A 15,081-nucleotide genomic window follows, 5' to 3' on the forward strand; every position below is an offset into this window, starting at 1 on the left:
GTAAAAATCACCATATAGAGGGGTTAACAGTTGCACGCATGTGGGGATAGTTGACACTATAAGGCACAATCCTCTGCATTTTGCTGTCCATGCAACCATGCATAGGGAGCGTAGCTGCTGTCTTCAAATACAGTGGTACCTCTGGATACGTACCTGATCCATTCCGGGGTGACATTTGCACCCCGAAAAGTATGTATCCAGAGAGGCGATAAAGTGCGTGCACAAAGTGCCAATAAAGCGCTTCTGCGCACGGGCGAAGCGCACAGAACGCTTCTGCGCATGCGGCGGAACCCAGAAGTAAACACTTCCGGGTCTGCGGAATACGCATCCCGAAAGTACGCAACCCACAGCGTACGCAACCCGAGGTTTGACTGTATCTTAAAGGTGGTCATACGGAAGATGAAGCAAATTTGTTCCCTGCTGTTCCAGAGAACAGGACTAGACTCAGTGGGTGGAAATTGCATAAAAGCAGATTATAGCTAAACATCAGGAGAAGCTTCCTAACACTAAGAGCTGTTCATCAGTAGAACAGGCTGCCTCAGGAAGTATTCTCTCTCCTTCATGAGACGTATTTAAGCAGATCCAACCCACTGAGCCTCATGGGTTTGCTGATCGGAAGGTCGGCAGTTTAATTCTGCATGATGGTAGTGAGCTCCCATAGCTCTGTTCCAGCTTCTGCCAACCTAGCAGTTCAAAAGCACACCAGTGCAAGTAGATAAATAGGTACCGTTGCAGCGGGAAGGTAAACAGTGTTTCTGTGCACTCTGGCACTCATCACAGTGTCCCATTGTGCTAGAAGGGGTTTAGTTATGCTGGGTTTTAGAAAGCTATCTGTGGACAGCTCCCTCGGTCTGAAGCGAGATAAGTGGCGCAAACCATAGTTGCCTTTGACTGGACTTAACCATCCGGGGTCCTTTACCTTTACCTTTTTACAGCATTGAGCAGGGGAGGTTCGATTACATTAAAGAGAGAGAGATTTCTGCATTGCAGGGGGTTGGACTAGAAGACCCTTTGGGTTCTTTCAGCTCTACAATTCTATGATTCTATGACTCTTAAAAAGCAGAGACATCACTTTGCCGACAAAGGTCCGTATAGTTAAAGCTATGGTTTTCCCAGTAGTGATGTATGGAAGTGAGAGCTTGACCATAAAGAAGGCTGGTCGCCGAAGAATTGATGCTTTTGAATTATGGTGCTGGAGGAGACTCTTGAGTCCCATAGACTGCAAGAAGATCAAACCTATCCATTCTTAAGGAAATCAGCCCTGAGTGCTCACTGGAAGGACAGATCGTGAAGCTGAGTCTCCAAAACTTTGGCCACCTCATGCGAAGAGAAGACTCCCTGGAAAAGACCCTGATGTTGGGAAAGATTGAGGGCACAAGGAGAAGGGGACGACAGAGGACGAGATGGTTGGACAGTGTTCAAAGCCACCAACATGAGTCTGATCAAACTGCGGGAGGCAGTGGAAGACAGGAGTGCCTGACGTGCTCTGGTCCATGGGGTCACAAAGAGTCGGACAAGACTAAACGACTAAACAAACAAACAAATGAGTCTATGTCCACAGTGCCTCCCAATTCTACTATTTTACCCAGCAGTTTCACCTCTATAAATGCCCCTCTTCATCCGCATTACATTAGCAAACCCAGGTTTGGAATTGCCAAAGATACATTTGCTGACTTAACATGTATTTTATGTTAAGCCTCTGGCTTATATTCAAGGTAGTGCTAAGGTTCCAATTGTGCAGGGAGTTTCCTTGAGGGATGGAAGCTTATCCTCTGTCTTCCCTCTGTATGCCCCTAAAATCTGTTCTGGGTTTTTCCCCAGACTCTTTAGAGCAGATCTGGGGATGGGATGCAGGGAACATGAGAGGGTCCAATTCCCATTGTGCTAGCAGGAATCCTTGGGCTGGCTCCTGCTAGCGCACCAGGTTAGCTGAATATAGCTTTCCAAATTGGAGCCATAACAAATAGAATAAACTACCACTTGTTGGCTCATGCCGGTATTAAACAAGACATATAAGAATAATCAATCCTACAGATTCCTACAGATTCCACATGAAAAACGTTTATGTCCCCGTGGAGATGGCAGTACCGAATCAGTGGCGCATGCCCTTCTGGCTTGCACTCTTTATAAAGACTTGAGGAATGAGATTATCACCCCTCTCTTATTGTTCATTCCGGGTCGCCCAACCACTGCCACAGTGTCCTCCTGGCAGATCAAGAGGAGCAGACAACAGCAAAGGTTGCAAGGTTTTTAGCTGGGGCAATCAGAGTAAGGTCCACTATTTGACTGCTGATTCAGGACTCTAAAGTGTGTTTTATATAATCAACTTTTTATTTCTGTTCTTTGTATATTGCATTGCTGTTTTGTTGCTATGGCTGATGCCTGATGCAAATAAAGATTCATTCATTCACTCACTCATTCAAGACTTCTAAATTGGCTGCTAAAGCATAACTGAGACCAAGTAATGTTGAGAATCTGCCCCAAACCCTTAAGATATGAAGAAAATTGCTGTGCATGCTGTATACAACTTCTAGCAAAACATGGGACCTCTTTGTTGCTAAAGCACCTTGTCCTTGTGATTACAATTAGAACACCTTCACCTGCCACTATCAGATTATATATTCAGAATAGTGCCAAACCTGCTTCAAGGCTCTCATGTGGGCATGTGTGTATGTAACATACAGTCTTCACGCATATGCAAAACTAGACTATCAAAGAGAAGGCTTTACCCGATCAAACAATTTTCTATGCTCACAGAGCTTTCTACTCTAAGAAGTATTCAAATATGCAATCACTGATCTGCATGCAACCTGAGTTGGTATCATAGGAACTAATTCCTAGAGGCTGAGATTCATTTGTTCCCCCCCCCCATATTTGACAGACATTGCCATTTATATGGCGTGCATACAGCATGTCATGTGATTATATGGGGCAGAGCCTAACTGCCCCCCATATTTTATTCAAGTGGGCATCCCTGGTTGACATAAACCCCACCCCCTTCTCCAGAATCAACATGGGTGTAGCCAGAATTTTTGTTAGGGGTGGCAGAACTGATGTGATTGGTCAGTTAATTAAGTACAGTATTTCTCTTGTTTTACTTGATCGGGGGAGAGGGGCAGCTGCCCCCTGCATAGCTGCCAAGTTATCCCCTTTTTTAAGGGATTTTCCCTTATGCTGAATAGGCTTCCTCGCGAGAAAAGGGAAAACTTGGCAGCTATGCCCCTGCCCCCTTTAGCTACACCCATGAGAAGGAATAAACTATAGGGCATGTTGAGGAGGGAGAATGAAATGCACTAGGATAAAGTGGTGGGCAATATGCAAATTATCAGGTGCAGTGTTAGAAACAGATATGGAAGCTAGGAGCTACGATAAATGGCGCCTTAAACTTAGGTTATGGGCGCAACAACGGAATGTCTAGACGCACTTTTTTAAGAACAAGAATACAAAGCTGAAAATGAATGAACCGCAGATAATCTATTTTGTTCATTTTTCACATGGTTGATCCCACCCTCCTAATATTCTTCAGAGGGTCTCTTGTTTTTGTTTTTAATTTTTTAATTTTATTTTGACAATGTAATAATCATAAATAAGAATAAAAATGTGCACACCACCACCAAGGCCATTCCATTGTAACTATCCACCCTCCCCAAATTTCAACACCTCTTGCGATGGTTTGACCCCTTTCCATTTTAACAGTACAAATTCTACAAAACACCCTCCATATCTCCTCAAAATCACTTCTCCTGAATATTCCCAGTCTTACCTTAATAGCACATGTTAATTTATCTATATTCCACATCTCTTTATAAATCCTTCCATTTTATATTCTACTTTCCCCTTCCACTTCCTAGCTATAATGATTCATGCAGCTGTCCATAAATTTGTGAGCAACTCCTTCACAGCCTGCAAACAGAGGGTCACTTCGCCAGTCTTCAGAGAGCAGCTGAAAGTGGGGAGGCAGAAAAAGCTCCTCCTCTCCTTCCACTCTGCATTTTTAAGCCCAAATCTCAGGCGCAGTACTGCTTCCAGAAACTGCTCTCGCTAAGGAAATTCCCTGTCACCAAAGGCGCCTAAAAACAAAGGGGGAGTTTCGAACACTGACCAGGCGCGTACTTTACCTGCTCCCACCACCAGCATCTTGGGCGCGCAGCTGGCGATGCAGTGCAGGAGGGACCTGGCGCGGACGTTGAAGTTGAGGAAAGCCACCACGCAGCCCAGCTTGGCCAGCCCAAACCACGCGTGGATGAAGTCGGGCTCGTTGCTCATGAGCAGAGCCACGGTGTCGCCCCTCGCCAGCGCCCCTTCCTCGAGGAAAAGCCGCGCCACCTGGTTGCTCCTCCGGTCCACCTCCCGGTAGGTGTGCACCTGGTCCTCGTAGATGAGGAACGGCTTGTCGGGCTGCCGGCGGGCCAGCTTCCCGAAGCGCTCAAGCGCGGTGGAAACGCTGCCGCGCAGCCTGTAGACCTCGACCCTCAAGCCATAGCGCGCCACTTTCAGCAAGTACTTCAGGTCCGCCCAGAAGTAAGGGAAGAAGAGCTTCTGGAGGAAGTGCAAGGAGACGAGACCGGCCGCCACCGCCGTCGCCCAAGAGGGAAACATGAGCTCGGCGGCCGGGGCAAAAAAACAACAAACAAAAAACGACGACGACGCGCGGACTGGAAGAGTCTTTTTTTCGGGAGACCAAACAGGCGGACAAACAAGCGCACGCTGCCTGCCTGCCTCCGCCTTGCCAAGGGAGCGGGGAGGAGCCAATCCCCCGAGGCGCCCGGGAAGCCTCGTAAAGGAGCCGGGAGCGGAGGGAGGGCGCGGGAAGAGAGCGGGCAGGACGCCGCTCGAAGGAGATGAAGACGCAGCGGCTCTCCTTTTGAAGGGGCTTCGGGCCCCGCACCTGCTGCTGCCCCTTAGGAAGCGGAGGGTCCTTGTTCCCTCAGCGGACTTGAGGGAGCGGCAGCGACTTCTCCCGGCCGTCCCAGGAAAGCGCCGCCGGCGAAGGCGTGGAAAGGCTGTTGCGCGCGCCTCCTTCGTAGTCGTCCCCCCTCACTCGCTCAGTCCTTGCATAAGGCGATGAGCTGCGGCCGCCAGCGTCGACTCCGCCCCTTCGCCCGAGGCGGCGGCGCGAAAAGCGAGAGGACCGCCGCCCTCCTCTCGCCTCACGATACGCCGGGAGCAGAGGTGCCAGTTTGCGCGCCTGCGTAGGAGCCAAGGTTCCCGCCCCATAAAGTATCTGCCTTCCCCCAAAGTTCATGGGCGTTGCCATTCGAATGGTGTGCACGTGTTCAATGATGTGGGGCGGGGCTTACCTGGCCCCCAATATTTTATTCCTTTTGGCACCCCTGCCTGTGACATCACATGCACATACTGTCACCCCTCCATCACGCCATGCCCCCCCAATCTGCTCAGACCACTGTTGCCACCACCGCCCTGTGGGGCCCCACTGCTCACCACCACAACCCACCTCAGTCCACTACTGCCACATAACCCTGACACTTGCCTCCCTGCCGCATCTGCCAGACCATGTGGCTCTGCCTTGCCTTCACCAGCTGAGATCTTTCTTTGCCCGCTCTGCCACCGAGGAATTCTGCGGCGAGACCTGGCAGGCTGCTGCCACCTCCCGCCGCGAGGACTGCCAAGCCACGGCCGCCACATTGCGCAAGGCCTGCCACGCTGCTGGCCTGCTTGCTAGACTGCCAACACCGACGTGCTTCTGGAAGCCGGCGCTCCTCCTGTCCACCAGCCGGTAGGTGTGAACCTGCCCTTTGCCGACACTTTTGCCCCAGCTTCACAAAGCCCCTCCAGCGTGGCGTAAATCCTGCCCTGTGGCCTGTAGAGCCATGGCGCATCACGTTCAGCAAGTACTTCAGGTCGGCTTGGAAGTAAGGGAAGAAGAGCTACCGCAGCGGCTGAACCACCCTGACCTTCACTGGCTGGGCTCTTTCTCCACCTGGCAGGCCCGACGTTCCTGCCACCACCTCCTGCCGTGGTGAGCCCCCCCCCCCAGCCTGCCAGGCCGCTGCCATGAGTCCTGCCAGGCCGCTGCCCATGGGCGTACCCAGGATCAAAACTAGGGGGGGCAAGGGGAGGGGCCAAGGCACGGAAGGGGAGGGGCCACAAAGTGGGCGGGAACAGCGAATTCGCGCTCCGCCGGGCTGTGCCCCTCCCTCCCGCCCACCGCACCGCGCTCCCTGGTTCCCCGCCGCGCTTGGCCTTGCCTGAGGGCGTGCCGGGGAGCTGGAGGGAGGGTGCGGCGCGGTGCGGCGGGAATGGCGAACTCGCGCTCCGCCGGGCTGTGCTCCGCCTCTGCCCACCAGCCCTGCTTCTAGAGTAGGGCAGCTGCCCTAACTTGCCGCATGGTGGGTACGCCCTTGCCGCTGCCAGTGTTGTGAAGCTTGGCAGGCTGCTGGCAGGCCTGCTAGGCTGACAACAAGCAGCCTAATGGCCAGCCAGCAGCCTGGCAGTCCTTGTGGCACCACTGGCGACCTGGCATGCTTCGGAAGCGGCATTTCGGATGGAGGCTCTATGCTAGGCCCTCAATAGGGGGAGGGGGGCTGAGCACCCCACTACAAAATATTGAGGGGACTGAAGACACCTCCACTCTTTGTGCCCCTGGTTGAGAGGCAGAGGTACTGGTCCAAAGTCGACCACTGAACTTCAGGGCTGAGTAGAGATTTGAACCCTAGTCTGACTTCTACACTGCACTGGCATATGAACAACAGTAACAAGTAATACATTCCAGGCTAAACTATGTTTCTAGTTCTAGTTACAGTTAGATAGCCTTGTTGGTCTACTGTAGTCGAAACAAAATTAAAAATTTCCTTCCAGTAGCACCTTAGAGGCCAACTAAGTTTGTCATTGGTATGAGCTTTCGTGTGCATGCACACTTCTTCATATACTACTAGATATGTTTCTAGTGTAACTTGTGAAATTTCCTTGCTCCTTTTACAAATGTGGTGGTGGTTCCATTCCATAATATACTGTAACGTGAAATAAAAGATAAAAATCAACATAGGCACAGGGGCATAGGCGCGTCCTGTCCCATGTGTGCGCATCCTGTCCCATGTGTCATCCCTGAGGGGGTGACAAAATTGCACACCATGGGGGCGGCACTTACCATGGGACTGGCCTGCAGTGCGCCCGGGCCACGCGTCTCTCCTGGGAGTGAAGCGGTGGCTCAGGCCCCTGAGCTGCCCAAAACGGCAGCATGGGGCTTGCATCCACCAGGCGGACTCCGTGGGTGGATTGCCATGGCGCCCCCCCCCCCCCGGGCGGATTGCCCTGCCCCTGTGCCCGGCTCGCTCCGCCCCCGGCACTCTGGGTACCAGAACAGCTAGCTATGCCCCTGCCTAGGCATCACAAAGGTAACACTTGTGAACAGATTATTTCTTAAGTTTCCGATTTACAGTCTGTCTTTGAGCAAGATCACTGCGTTGGTGCTTTCAGGCTACATTTTTCCTGAAGAAGTCCAGTACAATGTGTGAATTGACCATAAGTTACATATTTTTCCACCCTCCAGGCAGAAATGAAAAGCAGTGGATTGGGTAATGAAATTAAGAGCTTGGGTAAATTCATTGAATAACAAGGGAGCAGCCCAGGGTAGTTGAGTGGAACTTGAAAAAACAACAGCTAATTCATACATAACTCTTACATATACAAGTCTGGGACTTGCTGGCTACATTTCCACACACTGCAGTTTAATATGGTTGGTTGTGATGATGCATGTGACTTTTTGTGAATGTTTATTATACCATCTGACTATCATCAGATAAATTACCCATTTATCTGATAAAACAGGCTGACCTTCTGTTGAGTATTGGACAGCTTCCAATGTAACATTTTGCAGTTAGATCATTCATAGATAGCATATATGACAGTGTTTCAGCATTACCATATTTTCTTGAAAACAACTGTAATTAAATTCCATTCCACTTCTGTACTAGTAAGTTAGTTTAAGATCCGCATGACAATTATTTTTGTATCAGCGGGTCTGATAGTTATTGCAAGAATAACTTGTTACAGTTTTTCTAAAAAGTTCACTTACCTTTTGAAGATAGCTTTAAATGGCATGGTGCTTTGTATATCGTTCGCAGTTTGTCAACTTTTTTATTTTATTTTTAATTACATGATCAGGAAACATTACAGTCACCCTGACTGCACCCATTCGAGCCTGATTTCACAATTCTATAAATTATAATACAAGAACAAGTACACATCTTAAGAACCATCCATGATCAAAAGTTCTCTGGCTGACGAGAAGGCTTTTTGAAGTTGTTACAATATAATGCATGTAAAAATAGAAAGTTTAATCTCATCAGAGAGTCATTTCCATTTGTATGGTGAAATAAATAAGGCAGCAGAAGCCATTAGTTAGAAGTGGACTCCCTTAAGGTATGCTATTAAATCTGCCCTCTCCCCCTTCTTCTTAATGCCAGCAAATATCATCTTGGTTCCTGGAATATACTTCTTGGGGTTTTCCAAGTAAACCATCAGTGTATCTTCTCCCCAGGTGATACCTTTGCTTTTGTTGGCTTCTGTGTAAGAGAAACCATCGGCCTGACCAGTCTTTCGGCCAAAAAGACCATGCAGGTTAGGGCCATTCTTGTGCTTGCCTCCCTTCTCAACTGTGTGGCACTGCGGACACTTCTGAACAAAGATATTCTTGCCCTTCTCAATGTCTCCCATGGTCACTGCACGCAAAGTAGAGGAAGGGATGCAAAGCCGCCGCCGCGCGTTCTCCCGGTCAAGAGTTCCGCAGACTGAGCCCTCTACTTTTGTTTTATAAGGTTTACAGCACTTTGTTTTTTTAGGCGGGGGGATGACAACACATTATGAAAATTCATCTTGGTCAAGTGTTGAATATAAATATTATTTCCCTCCTTAAATAATACAATTTCATGCAAGTGATGCTGCAAACATAGACTATTTTTCAGCTGCCAGTTTTGAGGTGTGCAGGAGGCGTCTGATTATTGAGCAGTCAGGGGCCTCACACTTGAAAAATCCTTTTATCCTCTTCTTATTGTTTAAGCTTCAGATGAAAGAGGGCTCAGAAATAATTATGCAGATTTTGTTTGTCCATTCAGGACACATCTTGCATTGTGTAGTCGTGTCCCAGTTCTTTGAACTTAGGAAGTATAAATGATAAGGATTACCTTTTTTGTAGATTGCAGTTTTATCTGTAATTCAAAGCCTTAAATGAATATATAAGATAGTTTAAAATGTTAGATGTTTGTGAAGGTAGCAACAGTACTGTTGATACTGCTGTTTATAGAGCTAGAATTTGTTTGGATCTGAACTAACTAAGGTAGAAACATCTGGTTTCAAAATGCTAATAACAGGTATAGAGAAAATTAATAATAGGTCACAATGAACCATGGGGCAGAGATTAAATCAATTGGTACCAATGGGATAATTTTTCCTACAGTTAATAGCTGGAGGGGGGAAATTTTCATGACCTCCAGGAAGGTTCTGATGAAAATAATCATCCAACAATTATTACTATTATTTCTTAAAACATCACATAGTTTCTAATAAAGCATTTAGGGTCACAAATGAGAGAAATTTCATTTTCCCCACATCACTATAACTTAAATGTAGTCAGCAACTTGAACAGGATGTCACCTCAGCAATTGTACAGTGCGTGAACTCATGATAAAATAAACACTCGCAACATCACTGTTCACAGAGGCAATTGTATATATATTTTTCCTACACAGAAATTAACTCTGTGCTGGAAAAGTATAATGGGGGAAATGGTCAGAATCGAAACAAAAGTTTACACAAATCTGAAATGGGGGTGGGGATCAGATCATGGCTTTAACTTTTCGTTTTTGATTTGCATAAGTTCAAATCTGAAAATGAAAGTTACATTAACAAGAAGGTAAAATGTGATGAATTTAATGTGAATAATGTTAAATCGCAACAAATGTATTTCTAATGTTCCAATATCCAACCACAGGTTTAACTGAGGGTGTTAGAAAACATTCCAATTAGGAGAATCATAAATGTGCATTTTTTGCAAGTTCAAATTATGAAAATCTTAGATTCCCGCCCCCCCCATTCAGTTCATATTAGTTTTAGAAGTGGCATATTGATTCAAATGTACTTTCTGACTTTATTAAACCCAAGGCTGCAATCCTAACCAAACTTTTTCAGGATAAAGTTCCATTGAACTCAGTGGGACTTAACTTCTGAGTCGAAACAAAATAAAATAAAATAATCATTCCAGTAGCACCTTCGTGACCAGCTAAGTTTGTCATTGGCATGAGCTTTCATGTGCCTGCACACTTCTTAAGCTACTTAACCTCTGAGTGTACATGCTTAGGATTAGTTACAGGTAGGTAGCCGTGTTGGACTGATGTAGTCAAAACAAAATTTAAAAAATCCTTCCAGTAGCACCTTAGAGACCAACTAAGTTTGTCATAGGTATGAGCTTTCGTGTGTATGCACACTTCTTCAGATACCAGATATCTGGTATCAGATACTTCTTCAGATACCCAGGTGGCGCTGTGGGTTAAACCACAGAGTCTAGGGCTTGCTGATCAGAAGGTCGGCGGTTCAAATCCCTGCAACGGGGTGAGCTCCCATTGCTCGGTCCCAGCTCCTGCCCACCTAGCAGTTCGAAAGCACATCAAAGTGCAAATAGATAAATAGGGACCGCTCTGGCGGGAAGGTAAACAGCGTTTTCGTGCGCTGCTCTGGTTCACCAGAAGCAGCTTTGTCATGCTGGCCACATGACCCGGAAGCTGTCTGCGGACAAACGCTGGCTCCCTCGGCCTATAGAGCGAGATGAGCGTCGCAACCCCAGAGTCGGACACGACTGGACCTGATGGTCAGGGGCCCCTTTACCTTTACCTAACCCCCAGATTATGCTGAACTCCAGCTCTTATCGTCCCTGACCATTGCCCATGCTAGGTGGTATTTATGGAAGTTGTAGTCTGACACACTGAATACCCCTGTCCGAGCTGAAGAATACACCTCAGATAAGCAGATAAGTAAACAGAGACTGTGGGTGCATTTGGGTTAGCCAGGAGCTCTTTGGGCACATTGGAAACACGGGAAACTGCCTTATACTGAGTCAGCCCTTTGGTTTATCTAGCTCTCACTGGTGCCAACTCCAGGGGGCCTGGACACCCACAAAATTTTTGCTGTGGGTTCCCAGCCTCCACTGCCATCACACCGTTGCCACAAAGTTGGTGGCTATGATTGCCTTCTATGGGAGTGAGTTCCATCGGTTATCTATGCATTGCATGAAAAAGTACTTTAATCCATGCTGAATCTTCCAACATTCAACCTCATTGGGAGTTCTAATCTTATGAGAAAGAGCAGATCATGGATTGGCAACTCACACCAGATCAGGGGTGAATCCCTCCTACCGTCCGTACCCTATTGCTTAGGAAAATCCTAGTTGTTTCCTCATCTTGTTTGCCAGACAGAGAAATTCACAAACAGCTGTGGGTTTGCTAAACTTCCATTTAGGCTCTGTTTGTTTGACACATTTTTGTAGTTTCTGGATCTGGGTGGATGAGAATTTTATCTGCTCATATCTTTTAATTCTCGCTTCATCACAAGGGAGTGAGAGGCAACAAAGATAACATAAACAATAGGCCTAGTGTATGCAATTATGAGGGATCAGCATAACATTATGAATAAATAGCTACATTTTTGTTTTCCAAAGCATCTTTCTTGCCAAAGAATTTCACTTGGATTTGGTATAACAACTGTGTTTATATTCTTCGTAACTTATCATGGTCCACGGTGTCTTTTATGAGAAGAGTAATTAAGGCTGGATTCCTGTCAAGTGAAAAATCTCGGGTAAAACAACCAAAGTTTTGAAAAATGGACATAAACCCTTAAGTACTAAAAAGTGCATTTGTTTTTTGTAGTTTTTTTAATTTCACAATGTGTTTTACGTCTAGGAACTCCTACTTCAGCTTCCCTACGATGGTTGCTGTTTCCCAGAGCCAGGAAGGAATTTCCCTGCTTTGCAGGTTTTGCCTTCCCCGTAGCAATTGTCACAACTTTGGCGGTTTTAGGCCTTGGACGGTATTCTTTAGTCCATCAAAAGAATGGAGGTGGAGCGTGATTATGCACCCCTCATGCGGTGATGTTAGCAGGGCCCCGTTAGATGGGTTTTTACATGGAGTCACTGGCCACGAGTGTTCGGTGTATGGTCAAACTCACAGAACTGGAGGAGTGGGGGGAGGGCTAGCTGGAGAACTGGAGGAGTGGGGGGCACAGAACTGGAGGAGTGGGGGGCTAGTCCATTTTGCAGTGTGCCCCAAATTTCCTGCCTTGCTTCTGCTCAGCCTCAGTCCCCAATTGGGGGCTGAGAGGGATACCGGCCCAGTGCCTGAAGATGCACACAATAGTACAATAGAATTAAGCTGAATTTGGAGGAAAGGGAGTGTCTCTTCCAACCACTGGCTGTTGATACAATGCAGCGGCGTGATCAAACTAGGTCATACTGAGAGCAGAGCTACTGAAATCAATCGATTCAGGCCTGGTAATTTCTATGAGTCTACTCTGTGTCTGGAGAACATTGCATATTACCCAGAGCAGGGAAACTTTGGCTATTGTGGCCAGTGATGAGGGGTGTTGAGAGCTGTACTCCAGAAACATCTGGAGGGTTGCATGTTTCCTAACTAAGGTTCAAGGCTCTTCCCTCAAAGTGAAGGAGGGCAGGTGTTGGCCAGAGACATAAAATGCCAACCCACAGAAGCAGTCCTTCCACTGATAGTCATTGTTGTTATATAGCCTGGGATCCATCTGGCAGAACCTCCTAGGCTGCACTAGGGAGTGCACTAGCGAGCCCCACTTGCAAAGGAACAATTCGGAGCTCACTTTGAAGCCATGCCCTTCTCTGTCCCACATATATGGCATTAGATGTGGGGCTAGTAGGCATGGTTTGGAGAAGATGGCCTTGAGGGCTAAACTGGGGCATTGTGGATCTTTTTCAGTTTTCCATTTTAGCCTTCTTGGGTCCCAATTGGGCAAAAGGTGTGAGATTCATAGCCTCAAACTGGGCATTACATCTTTTAAGATATTTTATAAATATTTTTTTCGAGTGAAAGTTAATCACTGATGGCCAATGTGGTCAACCATTTTTCCAGGGTCATAGGCTATCAAAATAAAACCTTGTTTCTTCACTTAATTTTTTACCCCTTGGCCTATTGCCTAATATTTCCATAGAAGCTCACAGTTATCTAGGCCATTGAGAAAGTATACTAAGAGCAGGGCTTTTTTTCAGCCAGAACTCACTCCGCAGCTCAGTTCTGGCACCTGTCAGGTGGGTGCCATTGCCATTATAAGAAAACAAGGGAGGCATTTAGGATGAGTTCTGGCACCTCTTTTTGTAGAAAAATAGCACTGACTAAAAGTATTTTCATTATTTGGGAAAGCCAGTTAGGGTAACTTGGGCTTAAAACTCAGCAAGGTCATTTTAAATATTGTGTGTGTGTATGTACACTAGAGACAGGGAATGAATGAACGGATGGATGGATGAATCTTTATTTGCATCAGCCATCGGCCATAGCAATAAAACAACAATACAATATACAAAGAATAGAAATAAAAATTCAATTATATAAAATACATTTTAGGGTTTTGAATCAGGGAATGTTTTCACCCAGTGTGCATTACCCCCAATTCAGTGAAGTTGTCATCTGCACATGTGCAATGGCTGTCTCAAATGTACACACCTCAGCTTAACAGTGGGTTACATTTTCAAATGGGTTGGAATCCTAAAACAGCAGCACTACAGGATGAACCTGGATTGCAGCTAATATTATGTGCACTTGGCTTCAAACAATAGCAGTAAACAGCAATGTGTACACAGTCTGGACTTAGACAAGTTTTTTGGGGGGAATGCTCAACAACTCTGGGGCTTGTCTAAAAAAAAGCTCAACATTTTTGGAGTGTCCTGGTTTTTACTTTTTGAAATATGGCGACCCTAACAGTGAGCAACTGTTCTCTGAAGCTCAAAAGCTTCCCTTCTCTTTGATCAACAACAAGTTTTCAGTTATACAGCCCGTGTTTCACTTTGTAACAAGAGTGGCTCTTTCTTTAAATATCTAATTTCAAAATAAAAATGAAGTTTTAAAATACTGCCACCCTGTGGTGGTTGGAAAACTTAACACAACTTTCATTTCAAGTTCCACAGTATGCCATATTTATTCCAAACTTTCAGAGCAGTTCCTAATTAGGAGTGATTCTGTCTTGGTGATGTCAGCACATTCTACATTTTTTGGCCCAAAGAATCTATACCTGAGTACAATAAAAAGTACAACAGATCCTTTATAAACTTGCCCAGCTTGCTTGCAACCACACAGGTCTTTTGCTCCTACAAAAGTTTCAAAGATGCCATTTTATAATTTTGCATTTCTACTTAAAAGCCTGTTTCCAAATGTATTAGCAACTGTTCTTTCACCAGTTACCTTTTGTATCCATCTTTAATTGAAATAGTCCGTCCCAATATTCTCTTAAATATTATATTCATAAAGATAAATGCTGTTTACTTCTTAAGCTGAGGCAGGGAACCTCAGACCCAAGGACTGGATGCGGCCCTCAAGACACGCCCCCTGCAGGGCATGCCCCGCTCCCCAGGGCTCACACGTCCTATCACCAAACAACACCTATTCTCACAGACCCTGTTCTGTGTCCTCTCAGTGCTTTTGCCTGGCTGGAATGCTTCCTCAGTTTGTGCATGGTTGCATGGAAGATACTGAGGGTATCAGTGGGGCGGGCGGGCCAGAAACCTATTACTTCTCCATGGCTCAAATGTAGCCAATTGTTGAAAACTAAGGATCACATCTGTTCTTCTGCCATTTTTTGCCTCTGGCCACATCCACTTTTGCACCTGACCTGGCATGTGACCCCCCAGATGGTTTGCCATAAGGGAATGTGAGCCCGGGCCTGAAAACGGCTTCCATCCTTAGTTTATTAACAATCCGAATGCACCTCTGTCCAGCCATTCCAACAAATGGTCTTCTGTTTTCGTATGTAAGCTCTGGCTTTAGTTGCTTAGGGATACCCACTCCTATGTTGCTCTGCATAGCCATAAACGCAGTGGGAAAGGAGACCATTTATAAG

General features: G+C 46.5%; 1 protein-coding gene and 1 pseudogene across 2 annotated transcripts in view; both read right to left on the minus strand.

The window, feature by feature from the left end:
* The window catches only part of SLC27A6 (solute carrier family 27 member 6), a 43,407-nt gene extending 36,593 nt beyond the window's left edge, over nucleotides 1–6,814 (minus strand). The window contains exon 1 of the mRNA XM_035100003.3: nucleotides 4,119–6,814. Coding sequence (XP_034955894.1) covers nucleotides 4,119–4,599 — 481 coding nt within the window. The 5' untranslated portion in view covers nucleotides 4,600–6,814. The remainder of the gene's footprint in view (nucleotides 1–4,118) is intronic.
* A 1,285-nt stretch (nucleotides 6,815–8,099) lies between these two features.
* On the minus strand, nucleotides 8,100–8,752 carry LOC118076837 (cytochrome c pseudogene; annotated as a pseudogene). Its single transcript, XR_015946061.1, has one exon. The product of XR_015946061.1 is annotated as a cytochrome c pseudogene (transcript).
* Nucleotides 8,753–15,081: the final 6,329 nt, after the last annotated feature.

This window comes from Zootoca vivipara, chromosome 10 (genome assembly GCF_965207765.1).
Source record: "Zootoca vivipara chromosome 10, rZooViv2.hap1.1, whole genome shotgun sequence".
In the NCBI taxonomy this organism is placed as follows: Eukaryota; Metazoa; Chordata; class Lepidosauria; order Squamata; family Lacertidae; genus Zootoca; species Zootoca vivipara.